This window comes from Hyperolius riggenbachi, chromosome 2 (assembly GCF_040937935.1).
Source record: "Hyperolius riggenbachi isolate aHypRig1 chromosome 2, aHypRig1.pri, whole genome shotgun sequence".
Taxonomy (NCBI): Eukaryota; Metazoa; Chordata; class Amphibia; order Anura; family Hyperoliidae; genus Hyperolius; species Hyperolius riggenbachi.
Genome location: NC_090647.1, coordinates 408,247,375 through 408,274,279, shown reverse-complemented (window position 1 = coordinate 408,274,279; position 26,905 = coordinate 408,247,375). Strand labels below are relative to the sequence as shown.

Below are 26,905 nucleotides of genomic sequence, written 5' to 3'. Positions count from 1 at the left end.
GACTCATTCCTACAGGAATTCTCAGAACTCCTGGCAATGCTAACTCTGTCTTATCCGAGATGGATCATCCTTGGTGACTTCAACGTCTGGGCTGATAACACTCAATCACAAAATGCAAATGAACTAATAAATCTCATGGGTGGACTAGGCTTCACACAAGTTGTAAAATCTGCTACCCACAGAGGAGGGCATACGCTAGACTTACTGTTCCACCTTGGAATGGACATTAGTAACATAACAGTAACCCCAGTGGTGTGGTCAGACCATCACATAATACAGTTTACTATTGAACATCACCCTATCAAGCAGCTCCCTAAAGAAACAATCAAAATCCGTCCCCTGAATAAATTAACACCGGAGAGGATAACTGCCAACCTGGATTTTACAAATCTGCTCCACAGTCAAATGGACCCAAACACTCTAGTAACCCAGTACAACAACACGATTTATGAAACACTGGACAGTATTGCCCCATGGCGCACCAAATCGGCAACCAAAAAGCAGAAAGCTAATTGGTTTGACAAAACCATCATGGATCTAAAAAAGAAAGGGCGCAGACTTGAAAGACAGTGGCGTAAATCGGGGTCTGAGGAGCACAAATCTAGCCTAATGCAACACCTCAGACAATACCAACAAGCAATAACCAAGAAAAAATCAGACTTTATCTCGCAAAAAATATCTACAGCCAACAACAGAGCTGGTCAACTCTTCCACACAGTGGAATCACTCTGCAATCCTTCCTGCCTAAAAGCCCCAACCACATTCTCCTCCAGGGAAAGGTGTGAAGAATTCTCTGCCTTCTTCACAAACAAGGTGTCTACCATCCGTGCCAGCATTACACCAACATCAATTGACCACTGGACTTTGCATCTGCCTACTACCGTACCACCATGGCAAGTCTTTGAAAATCTGAGTGAAGAAGATTTTGGAATTCTCATTCAAAGTCTCCGCCCCACTACCTGCGACCTGGATCCTGGCCCAACTGGATCCTTAATGCAGTGCCCAGAGCTGATCAGGCCAGCACTTCACAAAATCACTCAGTGCTCCTTGCAAAGTGGACTTTTCCCAGAAGAACTAAAGAAAGCGATCATAAAACCCCTCTTGAAGAAACCATCACTAGATCCTGATTCTGTAACCAACTACAGACCGGTGGCGAACTTACCATTCCTATCAAAAGTTATCGAGAAAGTAGTCGCCAACCAGCTGGAAGCCAGGCTTACAGATAACAACATCTTTGATACTTTTCAGTCAGGATTCAGGAAAAGGCACAGCACTGAAACGGCATTAGTCCGAGTAATGAACGATCTACTTACTGCAAGGGACAAGGGTGATTGCTCAATTTTGATTCTTCTTGACTTGTCTGCAGCATTTGATACTGTGGATCATGAAAAACTAATCCAGCGACTAAAGAATTACTGTGGCCTAAGGGGTACTGTTCTTAGCTGGTTTCAGACCTTCCTATCTGGCAGGACACAGCAAGTATGTCTGGGCACACACTACTCAAATCCAGTGCCACTTCCCTATGGAGTTCCACAGGGTTCTGTACTATCACCATTACTCTTTGCAGTCTACATGCTCCCACTGGGCAAAATAATCCAGAACTATGGCCTAGGATACCATTGTTATGCAGATGACACACAACTGTATCTGTCCTTCAAGCCTGGCACCCAAGACCCATCAGCATCCATAAATGCGTGTCTAGTGGATTTACAAAATTGGATGAACACCAGCTGGCTGAGGTTGAACTCTGACAAAACAGAGGTGTTGGTGGTAGGTGGTCCACACATGATGGATAACGTTCAAAACCCTCACCACCTCAAACTAGCAATTGGGGGAGATACTGTACAGTATAAAGACTCTGTGCGAAACCTTGGGGTGATCCTGGATGGAAATCTAAAACTCAAACAGCAGATATCAGCTGTCGTCAAGTCTTCCTTCTTCCATCTAAGAAATATAGCAAAAATCAAACACCTTATCCCAGCTGAAGACCTACCTGCCCTGGTTCATGCATTTGTATCCTCCCGCCTAGACTACTGCAACGCCCTGTTCATCGGATCTACAGAAAAGGTTCTGCGCCCCTTACAGCTAGTACAGAATGCTGCAGCCAGACTCCTAGCCAATGCCCCCCGCAGCTCACACATCACCCCAGTACTGCAAACTCTTCACTGGTTATCAGTAAAATGGAGAATCAATTTTAAGATCTGCCTGCTGACATTCAAGGCTCTACACCACATGGGACCCAAATACATAGCAGATCTATTGGAACTTTATGCCCCTCCACGCACCCTCCGCTCTGCCAACAAGATGAAGCTGGTTATTCCCAGGGTACACTTAACATTTGGAGCTTGGGCCTTTTCCTATGCAGCCCCTACTCTATGGAACTCACTTCCACAATCAGTACGAGAGGCTCCCTCTCTGGACAGCTTTAAAAAAAAGCTAAAAACTCACCTCTTTTACCTAGCCTTTGAGACTGCATAATGCAGGGTCACAGTGCTTTGAGTCGCCAGGGAGAAAAGCGCTATATAAATATTATTGTTATTGTTATTGTTATTGTTATTGTTATTGTTTCTCCCTGTTTTAAATTCACTTTTTTACTGGTTTATCATTTTACTAAGAGTGACTAGTACTCTGCCTTTATATTATGGATATGTGCACTGTCACTTTATACATGCTACTTGCACACATTCTCAGTCTATTTTGTATGCATATCTTGCTGTTAAATGCATAATTGCACATTTTATTGCTGTAGACTTGTGGTGCACCTTCAGGTGCCTGGTATTTGCGTTCCTCTGGCAATCCCCTTTTTTCCTTTTGTCTCCCTTCCCCAGCACCCTCCAAAAATCATTTACCTGAAGAAGCGGGACTGTTACCCGTGAAATGCGTTGCACTTTTGGAGTTACTAATAAATGTTACTTTAGACTGTAAGTAACCTGTCCATTGTCCGGCCCTTTTTTCAGAAGGGAGGTGAGTCCACCCACTTCCCCCTTTTTAACAATTTGAATTAATTTTATTCTACTTGGCGCCTCTGTTATCTTATTTCAACATGGATTAGCTGCATGCTTGTTTCAGGGTTGTGATTCAGCCACTACTGCAGCCAAAGAGATCAGCAGGACTGACAAGCAACTGGTATTGTTTAAAAGGAAATCCATATCCCTTTGTTAAGGTTCCGTTTAAAGGGGTTCTGTGGCATGTGAGAAAACAAACAACTTGACACTTACCTGGGGCTTGTATCAGCCCCCTGTAGCTGTGATGCCCCACACTGTCCTCCTCCGTTCCCTGCCGCCGACACAAGTCAATTATTTGTCTAACGAGCAATAGTGCGCGCTCGCGTCTCCGGGAGCTTACTGCAAAGGCGCAGTACAAGGTTTTCTCGGCCTGCGCAATAAGCTCCCGGAGACGCGCACGGACACGCATCTGCAGTCGCTTTAGATGAATAATTTGCTCGGTGGCGGGGAACAGATTGTATTTTTTTTTCCCCTTCTGCTTTTACATGCTACAGAACCCCTTTAAGGCTAATTGGTTCAGACCTAGCAGTGGCGTCCCTACCATAGTGCGCAGGGGGGCGGAGCGCACCGGGTGTCAGACACCCAGGGGGGTGTCACAACGACCCCCCACAGCAGCACAGCAGGAGGGAGAAGCAGGGCTAGAAGGAGGGGCAGTGGGGGCAGCGGTGGGGAGGGGGGAAATATCCCCCCCCCCTCCCTCACCTGGGACCCCTCCTTCTGCCTCTCTCCCCCTCCAGAATAGCGGCGACAAGTGCGGGGCGGCCGGAGGCGTATGAACAATTACTCACCTGATTTCCGCGTTCCAAGCGTGGAGCGCAGCGTCATGACGTCACAGGTCTCTGTCTTCAATGCCGCCCACTGTGCTTCCTGATTAGTGGAAGCACAGTGGGCGGCATTGGAGGCAGAGACCTGTAACGTCATGACGCTGGGAACGCGGAGATTAGGTGAGTAATTGTCTATACGCCTCCGGCCGCCCCGCACTTTGTCGCAGCTATTCTGGAGGGGGAGAGAGAGGCAGAAGGAGGGGTCCCAGGTGAGGGAGGGGGGGATATTTCCCCCCTCCCCACCGCTGCCCCCACTGCCCCTTCTTCTAGCGCTGCTTCTCCCCCTCCTGGGCATCTTTACTGGGGGGGGGGGACTGTACTAGCTATACTGGGGGCAGCTATACTGGGGGCAGCTATACTGGGGGCAACTATACCAGCTATACTGGGGGCAACTATACCAGCTATACTGGGGGCAGCTATACTAGGGGCAACTAAACCAGCTATACTGGGGGCAACTATACTAGCTATACTGGGGGCAACTAAACTAGCTATACTGAGGGCAACTATACCAGCTATACTGGGGGCAGCTATACTGGGGGCAGCTATACTAGGGGCAACTAAACTAGCTATACTGGGGGCAACTATACCAGCTATACTGGGGGCAACTAAACTAGCTATACTGGGGGCAACTATACCAGCTATACTGGGGGCAACTATACCAGCTATACTGGGGGCAACTATACCAGCTATACTGGGGGCAACTATACCAGCTATACTGGGGGCAACTATACCAGCTATACTGGGGGCTAGCTGGGGGCAACTATACTAGCTTATACTGGGGGCAACTATACCAGCTATACTGGGGGCAGCTATACTGGGGGCAACTATACCAGCTATACTGGGGGCAACTATACTGGGGGCAGCTATACTGGGGGCAACTAAACTAGCTATACTGGGGGCAACTAAACTAGCTATACTGGGGGCAACTATACCAGCTATACTGGGGGCAACTATACCAGCTATACTGGGGGCAACTATACCAGCTATACTGGGGGCAACTATACCAGCTATACTGGGGGCAACTATACCAGCTATACTGGGGGCTAGCTGGGGGCAACTATACTAGCTTATACTGGGGGCAACTATACCAGCTATACTGGGGGCAGCTATACTGGGGGCAACTATACCAGCTATACTGGGCAACTATACTGGGGGCAGCTATACTGGGGGCAACTAAACTAGCTATACTGGGGGCAACTAAACTAGCTATACTGGGGGCAGGTATACTAGCTATACTGGGGGCAGCTATACTAGCTATACTGGGGGAACTATACTGGGGGCAACTAAACTAGCTATACTGGGGGGGCAACTAAACTAGCTATACTGGGGGGCAACTATACTAGCTATACTGGGGGCAACTAAACTAGCTATACTGGGGGCAACTATACCAGCTATACTGGGGGCAACTATACCAGCTATACTGGGGGCAACTATACCAGCTATACTGGGGGCAACTATACTAGCTATACTGGGGGCAACTATACCAGCTATACTGGGGGCAGCTATACTGGGGGCAACTAAACTAGCTATACTGGGGGCAACTAAACTAGCTATACTGGGGGCAGGTATACTAGCTATACTGGGGGCAGCTATACTGGGGGCAGGTATACTAGCTATACTGGGGGCAGCTATACTGGGGGCAACTAAACTAGCTATACTGGGGGCAACTAAACTAGCTATACTGGGGGGCAACTAAACTAGCTATACTGGGGGGCAACTAAACTAGCTATACTGAGGGCAGGTATACTAGCTATACTGGGGGCAGCTATACTGGGGGCAACTAAACTAGCTATACTGGGGCAACTAAACCAGCTATACTGGGGCAACTAAACCAGCTATACTGGGGGCAACTATACTAGCTATACTGGGGGCAACTAGCTTCACTGGGGGCAACTATACTAGCTTCACTGGGGGCAACTATACTGGGGGAAACTACTAGCTATACTGGGGCAACTATACTAGCTAATACTTTAAATTACAGTTAGCTCCGCCCTCATCCGGTCATGACCACGCCCATGTTTTTGCCGCGAAGCACGCCGCAGGTTGTGGCCACGCCCATTTTTTAAGGGGGGGGGTGTCTTAATACCCAGCACCGGGTGCCAAATGCCCTAGGTACGCCACTGAGACCTAGTAAGGTGTTTCACCTTCCCTGGATCAATTGGAATATGTGCAGGTTCAGAACTTCTTTTTTTTTCTTTCTGGTTGAACTTGATGTACAAAATACTTTTTTTTTTAACCAAGTATGTTATTATGCAGAATGTGTACCTACTACTGTACATGCAAAAATTAAATTACTCACTTTTGTAAGGTGAAAAGCTGCACCTCTAACACACGGTGACTTGCTAAATGTGGACTTACAAAAATGGAATTACCTGTTTTATGGCAGGTATTTGTGTCTCTAACAAACACTGGGCCTTGCAGAACATATATACCAAAATTAAATAACTTACTTTTTATGGCTGGAAGAACAAAGAGAAATCGAGAGCCCAATATGGTGTAGTATTGTTAAGTTGGTTGTGGTTTAAAGCAAAATATTTAGATATACTCACAAACATGGGTTACCCATAGGCAACCACTTCAAGGGCAGGTGGGGAGTATTAGAACCTGACCCCACTCAGGTTTTTAAGATGTCTCTCTCTGTAGATAGGAAACGGGGTAGCACCCCTGGAATCAAGATTTCAGCAAGGCTTGGTGTACAGAGGCGCTAGAGTAGAATAAAAACGTTTAAAAACCGTCTAAAAGAGGGGGATGTTCAGGTGGATTTACCTCCCTCGAAAATATAAAACTCAATTGAGTCACAATATATCAATACAAATTTTTTTTATGTAACTCCACTTAGTGCACTTAGTCCAACTCCACTTAGGGCAACACGTTTCGCAGGTGTGGTCCTGCTTCATCAGGCAAACAGGAGTATAACTCAATGGGTCTAAATGCAGAAGTCAGTGCCTCTTCATCAGGCAAACCGGAGTATAACTCAATGGGTTTAAATGCAGAAGTGAGTGCCTCTGTGACAGAGACGCTCACTTCTGCATTTAGACCCATTGAGTTATACTCCTGTTTGCCTGATGAAGCAGGACCACACCTGCGAAACATGTTGCACTAAGTGGAGTTAAATTAAAAAAAAAAATTGTATTGATATATTGTGACTTAATTGAGTTTTATATTTTCGAGGGAGGTAAGTCCACCTTTTAGACGGTTTTTAAACGTTTTTATTCTACTCTGGCGCCTCTGTACACCAAGCCTTGCTTACTTTTTATGGCAGATGTCTGCACCTCAAACACTGTGTCTTGCAGAATGTGCACTTATCTGCACAAATGAAATGGCTCACTTTTTGGTGCAGATCACGTTGCCTCTAGCAGACACTGAGCCTTACAGAATGTGCACTTACCGTATATGCAAAAACTCATGTTTTGTTATGGCACATATCTGCACATCAAACATAGACTGGACCTTGCAGAATGTGAAATTGTTTGCACAACTGAAATGTCTGACACACAAACATACTAACTTTCAGTTCAAATGTGTCAGGGGCAACTGCAGGGAATACTCAAAGCTTTTGTCAGTCTGAGTGGCGATGTCATAATGGAATAGAATTTAATTTTATTGTGGTGGGCAATGGACACAATATTAAGTACATAAGTACTTTAACAATATCCAATCTGGATAAACAATTCTCTGTCTTGCTATTAATGGAGCAGTTGGTGGAACATGCACACTGTATTCCTATACTGAGAACATTGAGCAGCTGTAAATAAGCACTGTGGCTTTGCTATTCTCTATTAGTGCTGTGGTAAAGCTGCACCCAAACCAATACACAACCGGCTCTGTGTGTACTGCTGTGTGTGTACTACTAAACAGTACAGTTTAGTAGCTGAACTGACAAGTGAAAAGCATGGCTATCCTCTGTAAATTATAGGTCTGCCTACCTGACCCACACTACACAAATTCTTGCACTGAACACCATTCTACACACTGTATGCCCTGTCCCCGAGCTAGTGTGCTGGGCAGTGCCCTGGGCCTCTCTGCGTGCCATGTCCCTGAGCCAGTGTGCTGGGCAGCCCCTGGTCCCTCTGCATGCCATGTCCCTGATCCAGAGTGCTGGGCAATGCCCTGGGTCCCTCTGAGTGCCTTGTCCCCAAGCCAGAGTGCTGGGCAATGCCCTTGGTCCCTCTGAGTGCCCTGTCCCTAAGCCAGAGTGCTGGGCAATGCCCTGGGTCCCTCTGAGTGCCCTGTTCCTGAGCCAGAGTGCTGGACAATGCCCTGGGTCCCTCTGAGTGCCCTGTCCTTGAGCCAGAGTGCTGGGCAATGCCCTGGGTCCCTCTGAGTGCCCTGTCCTTGAACAAGAGTACTGGACAATGCCCTGGGTGCCTCTGAGTGTCCTGTTCCTGAGCCAGAGTGCTGGGCAATGCCCTGGGTCCCTATGAGTGCCCTGTCCCTGAGCCAGAGTGCTGGGCTAGTGTTGGGCGAACACCTAGATGTTCGGGTTCGCGAACATTCGCCGAACATCGCCGCGATGTTCGGGTGTTCGACCCGAACTCCGAACATAATGGAAGTCAATGGGGACCCGAACTTTCGTGCTTTGTAAAGCTTCCTTACATGCTACATACCCCAAATTTGCAGGGTATGTGCACCTTGGGAGTGGGTACAAGAGGAAAAAAAATTAACAAAAAGAGCTTATAGTTTTTGAGAAAATCGATTTTAAAGTTTCAAAGGGAAAACTGTCTTTTAAATGCGGGAAATGTCTGTTTTCTTTGCACAGGTAACATGCTTTTTGTCGGCATGCAGTCATAAATGTAATACATATAAGAGGTTCCAGGAAAAGGGACTGGTAACGCTAACCCAGCAGCAGCACACGTGATGGAACAGGAGGAGGGTGGCGCAGGAGGAGAAGGCCACGCTTTGAGACACAACAACCCAGGCCTTGCATGAGGACAAGAAGCGTGCGGATAGCAATTTGCGTTTTGTCGCCATGCAGTCATAAATGTAATACAGATGAGAGGTTCAATAAACAGGGACCGGAAACGCTAACCCATCACAGATGTTCATTGTTCATATTACTTGGTTGGGGTCCGGGAGTGTTGCGTAGTCGTTTCCAATCCAGGATTGATTCATTTTAATTTGAGTCAGACGGTCTGCATTTTCTGTGGAGAGGCGGATACGCCGATCTGTGACGATGCCTCCGGCAGCACTGAAACAGCGTTCCGACATAACGCTGGCTGCCGGGCAAGCCAGCACCTCTATTGCGTACATTGCCAGTTTGTGCCAGGTGTCTAGCTTCGATACCCAATAGTTGAAGGGTGCAGATGGATTGTTCAACACAGCTATGCCATCTGACATGTAGTCCTTGACCATCTTCTCCAGGTGATCGGTGTTGGAGGTGGATCTGCACGCTTGCTATTCTGTGTGCTGCTGCATGGGTGTCAGAAAATTTTCCCACTCCAAGGACACTGCCGATACCATTCCCTTTTGGGCACTAGCTGCGGCTTGTGTTGTTTGCTGCCCTCCTGGTCGTCCTGGGTTTGCGGAAGTCAGTCTGTCGGCGTACAACTGGCTAGAGGAGGGGGAGGATGTCAATCTCCTCTTTAAAGTCTCCACAAGGGCCTGCTGGTATTCTTCCATTTTGACCTGTCGGACTCTTTCTTCAAGCAGTTTTGGAACATTGTGTTTGTACCGTGGATCCAGAAGGGTATAAACCCAGTAATTGGTGTTGTCCAGAATGCGCACAATGCGTGGGTCGCGTTCAATGCAGTCCTAGGCCGAAGAGGTCATAGCCTAGGGTCACAAAAACCTGTTTATTTGGGCTATTTCAATGGTAGTGATGGTGACGTACATAAATCTCAGCCATGGCCGTTAGCAACGTCTGAATTTTACGAAATGTCTCATGCAGGTAGAAGACATATTGTTAGACTTGGATTCCAAAGATGGGGTCCCTACATCTCTGCAAACCAGAGTTACAGGGGTCCAAAATTGGTAAAATCCCCCATAGGCTTTCATTGCCTCCCTATTTCACTTTCCAAAATCTCACATCTTTTCAAAGGGCAATGGCTCAGCAGTACCAAATTTTCTAACATTGTAGGGACCCTTAGGGGGAACATGACTGGTGAGTTTCGGGCCCCTAGGCCAAAGAGGTCATAGCCTAGGGTCACAAAAACCTGTTTATTTGGGCTATTTCAATGGTAGTGATGGTGACGTACATAAATCTCAGCCATGGCCGTTAGCAACGTCTGAATTTCACGAAATGTCTCATGCAGGTAGAATACATATTGTTAGACTTGGATTCGAAAGATGGGGTCCCTACATCTCTGCAAACCAGAGTTACAGGGGTCCAAAATTGGTAAAATCCCCCATAGGCTTTCATTGCCTCCGTATTTCACTTCCCAAAATCTCACATCTTTTCAAAGGGCAATGGCTCAGCAGTACCAAATTTTCTAGCATTGTAGGGACCCTTAGGGGGAACATGACTGGTGAGTTTCGGGCCCCTAGGCCAAAGAGGTCATAGCCTAGGGTCACAAAAACCTGTTTATTTGGGCTATTTCAATGGTAGTGATGGTGACGTACATAAATCTCAGCTATGGCCGTTAGCAACGTCTGAATTTCACGAAATGTCTCATGCAGGTAGAAGACATATTGTTAGACTTGGATTCCAAAGATGGGGTCCCTACATCTCTGCAAACCAGAGTTACAGGGGTCCAAAATTGGTAAAATCCCCCATAGACTTTCATTGCCTCCCTATTTCACTTTCCAAAATCTCACATCTTTTCAAAGGGCAATGGCTCAGCAGTACCAAATTTTCTAGCATTGTAGGGACCCTTAGGGGGATCATGACTGGTGAGTTTTGCCACTGCTGAGCCATTGCCCTTTGAAATGGTGTGAGATTTTGGAACGGTAAATAGTAGGCCCAATGAAAGCCTATGGGGGATTTTACCAATTTTGGAGCCCTGTAACTCTGGTTTGCAGAGATGTAGGGACCCCATCTTTGGAATCCAAGTCTAACAATATGTCTTCTACCTGCATGAGACATTTCGTGAAATTCAGACGTTGCTAACGGCCATGGCTGAGATTTATGTACGTCACCATCACTACCATTGAAATAGCCCAAATAAACAGGTTTTTGTGACCCTAGGCTATGACCTCTTTGGCCTAGGGGCCCGAAACTCACCAGCCATGTTCCCCCTAAGGGTCCCTACAATGCTAGAAAATTTGGTACTGCTGAGCCATTGCCCTTTGAAAAGATGTGAGATTTTGGAAAGTGAAATAGGGAGGCAATGAAAGTCTATGGGGGATTTTACCAATTTTGGACCCCTGTAACTCTGGTTTGCAGAGATGTAGGGACCCCATCTTTGGAATTCAAGTCTAACAATATGTCTTCTACCTGCATGAGACATTTCGTGAAATTCAGACGTTGCTAACGGCCATGGCTGAGATTTATGTACGTCACCATCACTACCATTGAAATAGCCCAAATAAACAGGTTTTTGTGACCCTAGGCTAGTGTTGGGCGAACATCTAGATGTTCGGGTTCGGGCCGAACAGGCCGAACATGGCCGCGATGTTCGGGTGTTCGACCCGAACTCCGAACATAATGGAAGTCAATGGGGACCCGAACTTTTGTGGTTTGTAAAGCCTCCTTACATGCTACATACCCCAAATTTGCAGGGTATGTGCACCTTGGGAGTGGGTACAAGAGGAAAAAAAAATTAGCAAAAAGAGCTTATAGTTTTTGAGAAAATCGATTTTAAAGTTTCAAAGGGAAAACTGTCTTTTAAATGCGGGAAATGTCTGTTTTCTTTGCACAGGTAACATGTTTTTTGTCGGCATGCAGTCATAAATGTAATACATATAAGAGGTTCCAGGAAAAGGGACCGGTAACGCTAACCCAGCAGCAGCACACGTGATGGAACAGGAGGAGGGTGGCGCAGGAGGAGAAGAAGGCCACGCTTTGTGAGACACAACAACCCCGGCCTTGCATGAGGGCAAGAAGCGTGCGGATAGCAGGCTTTGTACCGCCATGCAGTCATAAATGTAATAAAGATAAGTGGTTCAATAAACAGGGACCACGCGGCAACGCTAACCCAGCAGCAGCAGACGTGATGGAACAGGAGCAGGCGCAGGAGGAGAAGGCCACGCTTTGTGAGACACAACAACCCAGGCCTTGCATGAGGGCAAGAAGCGTGCGGATAGCAGGCTTTGTACCGCCATGCAGTCATAAATGTAATAAAGATAAGTGGTTCAATAAACAGGGACCACGCGGCAACGCTAACCCAGCAGCAGCAGACGTGATGGAACAGGAGCAGGCGCAGGAGGAGAAGGCCACGCTTTGTGAGACACAACAACCCAGGCCTTGCATGAGGGCAAGAAGCGTGCGGATAGCAGGCTTTGTACGGCCATGCAGTCATAAATGTAATAAAGATAAGTGGTTCAATAAACAGGGACCACGCGGCAACGCTAACCCAGCAGCAGCAGACGTGATGGAACAGGAGGAGGCGCAGGAGGAGAAGGCCACGCTTTGTGAGACACAACAACCCAGGCCTTGCATGAGGGCAAGAAGCGTGCGGATAGCATGCTTTGTACCGCCATGCAGTCATAAATGTAATAAAGATAAGTGGTTCAATAAACAGGGACCACGCGGCAACGCTAACCCAGCAGCAGCAGACGTGATGGAACAGGAGCAGGCGCAGGAGGAGAAGGCCACGCTTTGTGAGACACAACAACCCAGGCCTTGCATGTGGACAAAAAGCGTGCGGATATAGCAGCAATGCTTTTTGCCGCCATGCAGTCATAAATGTAATACAGATGAGAGGTTCAATAAACAGGGCCCGGAAACGCAACACCATCCCAGATGTTCATTGGTCATGTTACTTGGTTGGGGTCCTGGAGTGTTGCGTAGTCATTTCCAATCCAGGATTGATTCATTTTAATTTGAGTCAGACGGTCTGCATTGTCTGTAGAGAGGCGGATACGCCGATCTGTGACGATGCCTCCGGCAGCACTGAAACAGCGTTCCGACATAACGCTGGCTGCCGGGCAAGCCAGCACCTCTATTGCGTACATTGCCAGTTCGTGCCAGGTGTCTAGCTTCGATACCCAATAGTTGAAGGGTGCAGATGGATGGTTCGACACAGCTACGCCATCTGACATGTAGTCCTTGACCATCTTCTCCAGGCGATCGGTGTTGGAGGTGGATCTGCACGCTTGCTGTTCAGTGGGCTGCGGCTGCATGGGTGTCAGAAAATTTTCCCACTCCAAGGACACTGCCGATACCATTCCCTTTTGGGTACTAGCTGCGGCTTGCGTTGTTTGCTGCCCTCCTGGTCGTCCTGGGTTTGCGGAAGTCAGTCTGTCTGCGTACAACTGGCTAGAGGAGGGGGAGGATGTCAATCTCCTCTCTAAAGTCTCCACAAGGGCCTGCTGGTATTCTTCCATTTTGACCTGTCTGACTCTTTCTTCAAGCAGTTTTGGAACATTGTGTTTGTACCGTGGATCCAGAAGGGTATAAACCCAGTAATTGGTGTTGTCCAGAATGCGCACAATGCGTGGGTCACGTTCAATGCAGTCTAGCATGAATTGAGCCATGTGTGCCAGAGTCCTACCAGAATCCTCATCATCCTCTTGTGAGCGTTGTGATAGTTGTTGTGATGCATCATAGTCGTCACCTTCCTCCTGGTCTGCTTCTGCTGACCATTCGCGTTGAATTGTGGAAGTCCAACGTGCACCGCTCTGGCCCTCGTCAGTGGTGGCATGAAATTCCTGCTCCAACTCCAGCTGTTCCTCCTCCTCTTCTTCGTCATAGCTGCTGGGGCCAGCGTTCCCTGAGGCGGATGGCCTGATGTTGGTACCATCACGCTGATCGTTTTCTCCTTCAGATTCCCCCAGTTGCATCATGACAGCTGTTTCCTTGATTTTTAACATCGACCTCTTCAGTAAACACAGCAGTGGTATGGTAATGCTGACTGAAGAGTTGTCACTGCTCACAAGCAACGTGGATTGCTCAAAATTTTGGAGGACTTGGCAGAGGTCCAACATGTTGGCCCAATCGGATCCACAGAAGCTTGGCAGCTGGCCGGATGCGCCTCGGTACTGCGCCGTCATGTACTGGACCACTGCACTCTTCTGCTCGCAAAAGCGGGCTAGCATGTGCAGCGTAGAATTCCAGCGCGTAGGGACATCACACAGCAAGCGATGGTGGGGGAGATTGAAGCGCTCCTGCATCTTGGCGAGTGCCCCCGAAGCAGTACTGGAATTTCTACAATGTTTGGACACTCGACGCACCTTCAACAGCAGATCGGGCACGCCTGGGTATGTCCTCAGGAACCGCTGAACTACTAGGTTCATCACGTGCGCCAGGCAAGGGATGTGTGTCAGCTTAGCCAACCTTAAAGCGCGAATGAGATTACTCCCATTATCACACACAACCATGCCCGGTTTCAGGTCCAGCGGTGCCAGCCACAAATCCGTCTGTTCCTTTATTCCCCTCCAAATTTCCTCCCCTGTGTGCTGCTTATCCCCAAGGCAGATTAGCTTCAGCAACGCTTGTTGACGCATGCCAACAGCTGTGCTGCACTGCTTCCACGATCCTACTGCTGCTGGGTTAGCGTTTCCGGATGAGGTACAGCTTTGAGATGCGTTGGAGGAGAAGGAGTCAGAGAGGTAGGTGCTGCTGTTATCCAGTGGGAGGGACGGCGGTGCAGCTGTTTGTGGCGTGGGCAACACCCGTGCCGTAGCAGGTGAGGAATCGCTGCCAGGCTCCACAAGGTTCACCCAGTGCGCGGTAAGGGAGATGTATCGACCCTGGCCGAACGCACTCGTCCAGGTGTCAGTGGTGAGGTGAACCTTGCAGGCAACGGCATTCTTCAAGCTTCGGGTTATTTTGCTGACCACGTGCTCATGCAACTCAGGCACTGCAGAGCGTGCAAAGTGGTAGCGGCTGGGAACCACGTAACGTGGGATGGCCACTGACATCATGCCCTTGAAGCTGTTTGTCTCCACCAATCGATATGGCAGCATTTCGCAGGCCAGAAGCTTGGCTATGCTGGCTGTTACTGCCACGGCCCGGGGGTCATTTGCTGGCAATTTCCTCTTGCGCTCAAACATCTCCGACACAGACAACTGAACCGTAGCGCTGCACACGGAAGGGCTGTTGGTTGTTGTGTTTGATGAACACTGGGAGACCTCAAGAGCACTACTCCGGAAAGTGACAGTGTCAGCGTCGTCTGATGTTTGTGAATGTTGTGAACCACGCAATGGCTGGGCTACTGCTGCTGCTGAGGCGGGTCTGGTGAACCCAAGGGAGGCAGTGTTGTTTCTGGTACCCTGTCCTGACGCGTTTGCCCAAAGAGTGGGATGTTTGGATAGCATGTGACGGCTCATGCTGGTGGTGGAGAGGTTGTTAATATTTTTCCCCCTGCTCAGGCGGGTCTTGCACACCTTGCAAATCGCCATGGTAACATCCTCAGTGCAGTCTTCAAAGAAAGCCCAGACTTTGGAGCACCTGCCTCCTTGCTGGCGATTTCTGTTTGCTCCTCTTTTGCCTCTCACTTGAACTTCCACGCTTGTGGTGCCTGAAATTGCGCGCCGCCTACCTTGTGGCACAAGGCGAACTCGTGCAGCAGTGTGTTCTTCAACAGACTCATCTGTGCTGCTGCTACGACGGCGATGTTCTCGTTCACAAACAAAATCTGGGTCTCTGTCCACATTGTCCATACCCTCCTCTTCCATCTCCTCAAACTCGTCATATGTCATTGTGGGCCACCGCCGTGGAGTAGAGCTCCCCACAACAACCTCTGCGCAGCACACTCCAACGTCGTCTTCCAGATCTTGTCGGCCGACCTCCTGCAATTGCAACCCCTCCTGCCCAAATTGCTCTGGGATTTGGGTTTCCGAGTCCTCTTCGGACTCGCCTCGTATTTCAGTGCGCGGTGCATTTCCCACAGTTAACGGTTGTGAATCCAGGCACAACATTTCTGGCTGTTCCTCCATTGACCTTTGAAAGGTGGAAGTTTGTTGGGCTGGGAATAGCTCCTGCGAATACCCCATTGTGTCCTGAGGTAATTCATCGGACTGGTTATCTGGCAGTTGTGTGCGTGGTGTCGCTGCCGGTTGTGTCAGCTTTGTGCCCACTGGCTCCTTGTAACTGGCTGAGGACTCGGACCTCGTGCGTGATGTGCTGGTGCTGCTTAACCCACTGCTGGACGCTTGAGAGGTCATCCAAGTAATTATCTGGTCCTGTTCTTTTGGATTTGTGAGGGTTGTTGTCCTGGACAACATGGGCGGTATTGAGTGGGTTTTCTTGGGTGCTCCCCTGTGGCCTGTACGTGAACCGTCAGGGGAAACACCTCTTCCCTTGCCCCTCCCTCTTTCACCGGATTTCTTCCTCATTTCACTTATCCTTACAGTACACGCTGACTGGCAGCAGTACAGTGGCAGTACAGAAATGCTATACAGTACCACTATTCCCAGCAGCGACACAGAGCACAATGCTATACAGTGACGGGTGAGCGGTGTACCACTATTCCCAGCAGACACAGAACAGTACACAGAATGCTATATAGTGTGGCTGAACGAGCGGTGTACTACTGTTCCCAGCAGACACAGAACAGTACACAGAATGCTATATAGTGTGGCTGAACGAGCGGTGTACTACTGTTCCCAGCAGACACAGAACAGTACACAGAATGCTATATAGTGTGGCTGAACGAGCGGTGTACTACTGTTCCCAGCAGACACAGAACAGTACACAGAATGCTATATAGTGTGGCTGAACGAGCGGTGTACTACTGTTCCCAGCAGACACAGAACAGTACACAGAATGCTATATAGTGTGGCTGAACGAGCGGTGTACTACTGTTCCCAGCAGACACAGAACAGTACACAGAATGCTATATAGTGTGGCTGAACGAGCGGTGTACTACTGTTCCCAGCAGACACAGAACAGTACACAGAATGCTATATAGTGTGGCTGAACGAGCGGTGTACTACTGTTCCCAGCAGACACAGAACAGTACACAGAATGCTATATAGTGTGGCTGAACGAGCGGTGTACTACTGTTCCCAGCAGACACAGAACAGTACACAGAATGCTATATAGTGTGGCTGAACGAGCGGTGTACTACTGTTCCCAGCAGACACAGAACAGTACACAGAATGCTATATAGTGTGGCTGAACGAGCGGTGTACTACTGTTCCCAGCAGACACAGAACAGTACACAGAATGCTATATAGTGTGGCTGAACGAGCGGTGTACTACTGTTCCCAGCAGACACAGAACAGTGAACAGAATGCTATATAGTGTGGCTGAGCGAGCGGTGTACCACTATTCCCAGCAGACACAGAACAGTGAACAGAATGCTATATAGTGTGGCTGAACGAGCGGTGTACTACTGTTCCCAGCAGACACAGAACAGTACACAGAATGCTATATAGTGTGGCTGAACGAGCGGTGTACTACTGTTCCCAGCAGACACAGAACAGTACACAGAATGCTATATAGTGTGGCTGAACGAGCGGTGTACTACTGTTCCCAGCAGACACAGAACAGTACACAGAATGCTATATAGTGTGGCTGAACGAGCGGTGTACTACTGTTCCCAGCAGACACAGAACAGTACACAGAATGCTATATAGTGTGGCTGAACGAGCGGTGTACTACTGTTCCCAGCAGACACAGAACAGTACACAGAATGCTATATAGTGTGGCTGAACGAGCGGTGTACTACTGTTCCCAGCAGACACAGAACAGTACACAGAATGCTATATAGTGTGGCTGAACGAGCGGTGTACTACTGTTCCCAGCAGACACAGAACAGTGAACAGAATGCTATATAGTGTGGCTGAGCGAGCGGTGTACCACTATTCCCAGCAGACACAGAACAGTGAACAGAATGCTATATAGTGTGGCTGAACGAGCGGTGTACTACTGTTCCCAGCAGACACAGAACAGTACACAGAATGCTATATAGTGTGGCTGAACGAGCGGTGTACTACTGTTCCCAGCAGACACAGAACAGTACACAGAATGCTATATAGTGTGGCTGAACGAGCGGTGTACTACTGTTCCCAGCAGACACAGAACAGTGAACAGAATGCTATATAGTGTGGCTGAGCGAGCGGTGTACCACTATTCCCAGCAGACACAGAACAGTGAACAGAATGCTATATAGTGTGGCTGAGCGAGCGGTGTACCACTATTCCCAGCAGACACAGAACAGTGAACAGAATGCTATATAGTGTGGATGAGCGAGCGGTGTACCACTATTCCCAGCAGACACAGAACAGTAAACAGAATGCTATATAGTGTGGCTGAGCGAGCGGTGTACCACTATTCCCAGCAGACACAGAACAGTGAACAGAATGCTATATAGTGTGGCTGAGCGAGCGGTGTACCACTATTCCCAGCAGACACAGAACAGTGAACAGAATGCTATATAGTGTGGCTGAGCGAGCGGTGTACCACTATTCCCAGCAGACACAGAACAGTGAACAGAATGCTATATAGTGTGGATGAGCGAGCGGTGTACCACTATTCCCAGCAGACACAGAACAGTAAACAGAATGCTATATAGTGTGGCTGAGCGAGCGGTGTACCACTATTCCCAGCAGACACAGAACAGTGAACAGAATGCTATATAGTGTGGCTGAGCGAGCGGTGTACCACTATTCCCAGCAGACACAGAACAGTGAACAGAATGCTATATAGTGTGGCTGAGCGAGCGGTGTACCACTATTCCCAGCAGACACAGAACAGTGAACAGAATGCTATATAGTGTGGATGAGCGAGCGGTGTACCACTATTCCCAGCAGACACAGAACAGTGAACAGAATGCTATATAGTGTGGCTGAGCGAGCGGTGTACCACTATTCCCAGCAGACACAGAACAGTGAACAGAATGCTATATAGTGTGGATGAGCGAGCGGTGTACCACTATTCCCAGCAGACACAGAACAGTAAACAGAATGCTATATAGTGTGGCTGAGCGAGCGGTGTACCACTATTCCCAGCAGACACAGAACAGTGAACAGAATGCTATATAGTGTGGCTGAGCGAGCGGTGTACCACTATTCCCAGCAGACACAGAACAGTGAACAGAATGCTATATAGTGTGGCTGAGCGAGCGGTGTACTACTGTTCCCAGCAGACACAGAACAGTACACAGAATGCTATATAGTGTGGCTGAACGAGCGGTGTACTACTGTTCCCAGCAGACACAGAACAGTACACAGAATGCTATATAGTGTGGCTGAACGAGCGGTGTACCACTATTCCAAGCAGACACAGAACAGTGAACAGAATGCTATATAGTGTGGCTGAGCGAGCGGTGTACCACTATTCCCAGCAGACACAGAGTGGCAGTAAACAGAATGCTATATAGTGTGGCTGAGCGAGGTACACAGAGTGGCAGTAAACAGAATGCTATATAGTGTGGCTGAGCAAGCGGTGTACTACTATTCCCAGCAGACACAGAGTGGCAGTAAACAGAATGCTATATAGTGTGGCTGAGCGAGGTACACAGAGTGGCAGTAAACAGAATGCTGAGCGAGCGGTGTACTACTATTCCCAGCAGCGACACACAATGACTGGGGGGGACCCTGGCTAGCGTGGCTGGAGCGCGAACTACCCTGCCTGCCTACCCAAAGCTAAACCCACAGACAAATGGCGGAGATATGACGTGGTTCGGGTATTTATTTACCCGAACCACGTGACAGTTCGGCCAATCAGAGCGCGTTCGGGTCCGAACCACGTGACCCGTTCGGCCAATCACAGCGCTAGCCGAACGTTCGGGGAACGTTCGGCCATGCGCTCTTAGTTCGGCCATATGGCCGAACGGTTTGGCCGAGCACCGTCAGGTGTTCGGCCGAACTCGAACATCACCCGAACAGGGTGATGTTCTGCAGAACCCGAACAGTGGCGAACACTGTTCGCCCAACACTACCCTAGGCTATGACCTCTTTGGCCTAGGGGCCCGAAACTCACCAGTCATGTTCCCCCCAAGGGTCCCTACAATGCTAGAAAATTTGCCACTGCTGATCAATTGCCCTTTGAAAAGATGTGAGATTTTGGAACTGTAAATAGGAGGCCCAATGAAAGCCTAAGGGGGATTTTACCAATTTTGGACCCCTGTAACTCTGGTTTGCAGAGATGTAGGGACCCCATCTTTGGAATTCAAGTCTAACAATATGTCTTCTACCTGCATGAGACATTTCATGAAATTCAGACGTTGCTAACGGCCATGGCTGAGATTTATGTACGTCACCATCACTACCATTGAAATAGCCCAAATAAACAGGTTTTTGTGACCCTAGGCTATGACCTCTTCGGCCTAGGACTGCATTGAACGCGACCCACGCATTGTGCGCATTCTGGACAACACCAATTACTGGGTTTATACCCTTCTGGATCCACGGTACAAACACAATGTTCCAAAACTGCTTGAAGAAAGAGTCCGACAGGTCAAAATGGAAGAATACCAGCAGGCCCTTGTGGAGACTTTAAAGAGGAGATTGACATCCTCCCCCTCCTCTAGCCAGTTGTTCGCCGACAGACTGACTTCCGCAAACCCAGGACGACCAGGAGGGCAGCAAACAACACAAGCCGCAGCTAGTGCCCAAAAGGGAATGGTATCGGCAGTGTCCTTGGAGTGGGAAAATTTTCTGACACCCATGCAGCAGCACACAGAATAGCAAGCGTGCAGATCCACCTCCAACACCGATCGCCTGGAGAAGATGGTCAAGGACTACATGTCAGATGGCATAGCTGTGTTGAACAATCCATCTGCACCCTTCAGCTATTGGGTATCGAAGCTAGACACCTGGCACAAACTGGCAATGTACGCAATAGAGGTGCTGGCTTGCCCGGCAGCCAGCGTTATGTCGGAACGCTGTTTCAGTGCTGCCGGAGGCATCGTCACAGATTGGCGTATCCGCCTCTCCACAGAAAATGCAGACCGTCTGACTCAAATTAAAATGAATCAATCCTGGATTGGAAACAACTACGCAACACTCCCGGACCCCAACCAAGTAACATGAACAAAGAACATCTGTGATGGGTTAGCGTTTCCGGTCCCTGTTTATTGAACCTCTCATCTGTATTACATTTATGACTGCATGGCGACAAAACGCAAATTGCTATCCGCACGCTTCTTGTCCTCATGCAAGGCCTGGGTTGTTGTGTCTCAAAGCGAGGCCTTCTCCTCCTGCGCCACCCTCCTCCTGTTCCATCACGTGTGCTGCTGCTGGGTTAGCGTTACCGGTCCCTTTTCCTGGAACCTCTTATATGTATTACATTTATGACTGCATGCCGACAAAAAGCATGTTACCTGTGCAAAGAAAACAGACATTTCCGGCATTTAAAAGACAGTTTTCCCTTTGAAACTTTAAAATCTATTTTCTCAAAAACTATAAGCTCTTTTTGCTAAATTTTTTTTCCTCTTGTACCCACTCCCAATGTGCACATACCCTGTAAATTTGGGGTATGTAGCATATAAGGAGGCTTTACAAAGCACGAAAGTTCGGGTCCCCATTGACTTCCATTATGTTCGGAGTTCGGCTCGAACACCCGAACATCGCGGCCATGTTCGGCCCGAACCCGAACATCTAGATGTTCGCCCAACACTACACGTGACCCGTTCGGCCAATCACAGCGCTAGCCGAACGTTCGGGTAACGTTCGGCCATGCGCTCTTAGTTCGGCCATATGGCCGAACAGTTTGGCCGAACACCATCAGGTGTTCGGCCGAACTCGAACATCACCCGAACAGGGTGATGTTCTGCAGAACCCGGACAGTGGCGAACACTGTTCGCCCAACACTATGCTGGGCAATACCCTAGGTCCCTCTGAGTGCCCTGTTCCTGAGCCAGAGTGCTGGGCAATGCCTTGGGTCCCTATGAGTGCCCTGTCCCTGAGCCAGAGTACTGGGCAATACCCTAGGTCCCTCTGAGTGCCCTGTCCCTGAGCCAGAGTGCAGAGTGCTGGACAATGCCCTGGGTCCCTCTGAGTGCCCTGTTTCTGAGCCAGTGTGCTTGGCAGTGCCCTGGGTCGCTCTGGGCCAATCTGTTTTCTGTAGGCGGTTCTTCTGAAGGGAACATCAAATCACCTGGCCGATTATCTCAGCAGGTCCGTTCTGGACAAAAAATGAATGGTCCGTCAATCCAGAAATCTTCCAGCAGATGAACAGAAAATGAGTTTTTCCAGTGGGGGATCTATTTGCCAGAAAAGACAATGCAGAATGTCACAGGTTCTGCTACCTTTACTCTCAGAACAGGCCTTGGGTAGTGGATGCCTTTTCAATGAACTAGGGATTTCAACTGTTATACGGGTTTCCTCCCATATCCCTGTTGCCAGGAGTACTGAACTAGATTCTGCAAGATCATGCTCGAGTAATCTTTATTGACCCCTATTGGCCTTTTAAAAAGACCTTGGTTCATGTTGTTACAAACTAGATCAGATAGTGTTTCCGGATCGTCCAGATTTACTGTTACAGGGTCCAGCATTCCATCCAAATCTCAATCGACTTCATCTTTCAGAGTGAAGCCTTCTAAAAGCAAAATGGTTTTCAGACAGACTTCCTGAGACACTAATACAAAGTAGGAAGAAAGTTACTAGGCAAATATACCATAAAACTTGAAGAGTTTATGGTAAATGGTATGCGGAAAGATTCTTGAATACTCATTCATCTGCTTCTGCCCTAGAATTTCTATAGTTTGGGTTTTACAAGGGTCTTACTATCAGGGCCGGTTCTCTCATGAAGCAAGGTGAAACATTTGCATCAGGCACAGATATTGCAGGAGCAGAATTTTTGTACTGTGTGCAGTGGCGTGGCTAAGGAGCTGTGGGCCCTGGTGCAGGTTTTGCATTAGGGCCCTCCCAAGAACTCTATACATAGCAATTGATACAGCGCACCAAAACTTGCCAAGGACAACCACAGTGTCAGAGGTGCAAGAAGAGTATTGGGAACAGTGTGTTAAGGATTACTACTATTCAAAGCATCTATAGAAGTGATTATTACCAGCACAGGACCAATAGAGAGCTAATACTGTGATAGAGGGTGGACCCTTCGGGGCCCCTCTGGCCCAAGGGCCCCGGTGAGGTCGCTACCTCTGCACCCCCTATTGCTACGCCCCTGACTGTGTGTACCTTCCTGAGGAGGAATGGTGTGGCTGAGGGTGAGAAATTTTGTTTGTCACAGACTCACAGCCAGTCAGTGTGCCACCTACCCCCTGACAACCAATCCCACTGAACAAACTTGCTGCATCTTCAATCTCGCCAGCCACATCCTAACCCCTCAGGAAACCCAACTATTAGAAAAGGGTCTCTCATTCTGTCCCACCAACTCCTCACAAATAACTAGATTTGTCGAGCTCAATTCATATGTACGCAAACTAACCCTCAAAAGACATTTCGCAATAAAAAAAACCACGAAACTGCCCTAAGAGAAACAAACAATACACTCATCATCACAGCCGACGACCAATTACCCACTTGTACAATCAATGCAGATGAAATTCAAACTGAGAAATACATCAATACACGTCTTATTTTTTAAATCATGTAGCGAGCCCTGGGCTCGCTAAATGATAGCCGCTGCGCAGCGGAATCCCCCCACCCACTCCGACCACCTTCGGCGATCAGAGTAAGCAGGAAATCCAGTTCAGAAGGGGATTTCCTGCTAGGCTTCCCCGGTCGCCATGGCGACAGGGCGGGATGGCGTCACCGACGTCATGGATGTCGTGACGTCAGAGGGAGTCCCGATCCACCCCTCAGCGCTGCCTGGCACTGATTGGACAGGCTGAGCAAGGGGTCTGGGGGGGGCTGCGTGGCACGGCGGGTAGCGGCGGATCAGCGGCAATCGGAAGTTACATGCAGCTAGCAAAGTGCTAGCTGCGTGTAACAAAAAAAAATTATCCAAATCGGCAAACCAGGGCCTGAGAAATCCTCCTGCGCGATATACCCTGAGCTCAGCTCGGGATTATTGCCCAGGAGGTTAAGGGCTGCTCTCGTTTTTACCCCACTTCCTCAAAGGACAATTTTATTGACACTTTCTATACGCTAGTGCTTAATCTGCAAAAATTGGACTTTGACACACCATCTCCTTCATCCAATCTCACTCCATCAGAAAAGAAAGCTCTCTACACCCTCAAAAATAACCCAGACATAATCATCAAACCCGCTGATAAGGGCAGCGGTATAGTTTTACTCAATAAAAAGGACTATCTACTAGAGGCCCATAGACTACTCGACAATCCACTGCACTACAGACAAATAGACTCCGACCCCACCCCCAATTATAACGCTAATTTAAAACTCTTCATTAACCAAGCATTTTTAAACGGTATCATTACCAAGAATGAAAGGAATGTCATCATCTATCACCATCCCAAAACACCGGTCTTTTATTATCTCCCCAAATTTCATAAATCACTCACCAATCCACCTGGTAGACCCATCATTGCAGGGATAGAATCCATCACCAGCAACTTATCTAAATTTGTAGACCATAATTTACAACCCCTGGTACAAAATCTACCGTCATATCTAAAAGATTTGGAACATTTTATTCAGATATTAAACACTATTCCTTGGAATACAGAATACAGTTGGCTGACATGTGATGTCTTCCTTATACACCAATATTCCACACACCTTTGGCCTCAGATCATTAACACATTTCCTTTCCACCCATCCCGACATGCCAGCCGCCCAACAATCATTCATTACTCAATGTGCAGAATTTATTTTACAACACAATGTGTTTTCATTTGCTGACAATCATTACCATCAAATTTCCGGTACCGCTATGGGCAGCTCATTTGCACCCTCATATGCCAATCTTTCCATGGGCCTCCTGGAACATCTCAAATTCTCCCAGACACATCCATTTAGCAAAAACATTGTTCTACATAAAAGATACATCGATGACTTGATCTTCATTTGAAATGGCGACCATTCCCTCATTCCCACTTTCCTCACCTTCCTGAACGATAACCCGGCCGGTCTGACCTTCACCCACCAACATCATCCCACCACTATCGATTTTCTCGATCTAGTTTTATTTACCAACACCCATCACATCAAAACCAAGACACATTTCCAAAAAGTTGACTAACAATTACATTCATTTCAATACCCATCATCACCGACCTTGGACAACCAATACTCCCTATAGTCAATACCGTAGTATTTTCCGCAATTGCACAGATTTCTCTGATTACCAATCCCAATCAGATATCCTTACCAAAAAGTTTGCAGAATGTGGCTACCTAAAAAAAACTGATTAAAGACGCTAAATGGAAGGCCACCATCACCAATACCAATAATACTGTTTTGTCCTCGACCCCCACTCCTTTCCCCAGATTCATCACTGGATTCAGTAAACACCACAAACAGATCAGATCCATATTACAAAACCGATGGGAGAATCTGACACAGGATCCTCACCTCAAACCTACCATACCTGAAACTCCCTTACTCACATTCAGAAGGGCCCTCAACCTCAAAAGTCTCCTGGCCCCTAGTAAACTATGCCTACCTATCCCTAATCCCACTGAAACCACCCCCATCTCAACCCCTGTTTATATTTGAGAACAGAGGCACCAAAAGAAAAAAAACAGTATTTAAAAGTTTAAAAAAAAATTGCGTGGGAGGCAGTGGTGGACTTACCTCCCGCAAGCAGACACAACAACTGTGTATTCAAACAAAGGGAATATTTATTGGTATACTCCAAAGGTAGATCGCAACTCGTTTCGCAGGTCAAGCCCGCTTCATCAGGCAAATACAGAACGGAGCACACAACTGGGGGTAAGAGGCAACACATTTGTACATTTCTGAACATACCGCACAAGTATAAACAGCAATGCGATCTACCTTTGGAGTATACCAATAAATATTCCCTTTGTTTGAATACACAGTTGTTGTGTCTGCTTGCGGGAGGTAAGTCCACCACTGCCTCCCACGCAATTTTTTAAAAACTTTTAAATACTGTTTTTATTCTTTTGGCGCCTCTGTTCTCAAATATAAACACGTCTTATATCCACCCTTGGTGGAGGGGGATACCCCTTCTTGCTTTCCAGTCTGCTTATACAGTGGTTGCCTGGAGGTAACCCTGGTTTGTGAGTATCTAATTTATACTCGTTCCATTATCCAATTGCCTTAACATACTACACCATATTAGGCTCTCGGTTCTTCTTCTTTTTCATCTCAAACCCTGGGTCATTTCCCTGTGGGAAATCCAGATGTACTGCCTGTCGCTTTATCAACACCACTGATTCCTTTTCATCTAATACCACCCAAATTCAGTATATTATCAAACAATATATTACTTGTTCAACCAGAAACGTAATTTATTTGATCTCTTGTTCATGCAATCTGCAATATGTGGGATGAACCACTCAACTTGTCAGAAACAAAATAGGACAACATAAGCGCAATATATTAAAAAACTATCCACTTTACAGCATTTCCCGTCATTTCGGCTTCACCCACAGCTGCAATCCACAAACCCTTAAATTCACGCTTATTGAATCCTTCCCACTGCACAATGCTTTTGAGGTCCTTAGGAATAAAGACATGTTCTGGATACAAATTCTAAAAACACTAACGCCCGAAGGTCTAAACGAACAATTAGAAAAAGTTTATTGAATCATCTTTTGTGAATATATTTTAAATGCATCCTCTTTTATTTCGAACCCATTATATTTGTCTTATACTAGTTTTGTATTGATCATTTACTGATTTTATCATTTTTAATCTATTTTCATCAAGTTTCATGCTTCATACAAATTTTTGCAACTATGCATAGTTTTGTATCCATGCTCCTATTATTACAGCAGTTTTCTGTTTTTCACACTGTACCATTAATCCTATCTGGATTGAACTTCTCCAGTATATTTTGGATCCAACATTCGGCATAGTGTGGCATGAACACATTTTTTTATGCATTTTCTTTACATGTACTTTTTATGTATTCCAAGTGCAATTTTTAGTTAACCTTTCTACATTTCCTTTCTCCAGCCTCCGTCCCTATAACAAACACTACACCTATTGTTTTTACTTAAGTTTTAGGTCACCTCCAATCCTATGTGCTTTCCA

At 47.6% G+C, this 26,905-nt stretch overlaps 1 protein-coding gene across 1 annotated transcript in view; it reads left to right on the top strand.

Annotated features, from left to right (window-relative positions):
* KDM6A (lysine demethylase 6A) overlaps positions 1 to 2,876 on the top strand; it is a 186,128-nt gene extending 183,252 nt beyond the window's left edge. Inside the window, exon 16 of the mRNA XM_068266275.1 lies at positions 2,829 to 2,876. Within this exon, the coding sequence (XP_068122376.1) occupies positions 2,829 to 2,876 (48 nt within the window). The remainder of the gene's footprint in view (positions 1 to 2,828) is intronic.
* The last annotated feature ends 24,029 nt before the right edge of the window (positions 2,877 to 26,905 follow it).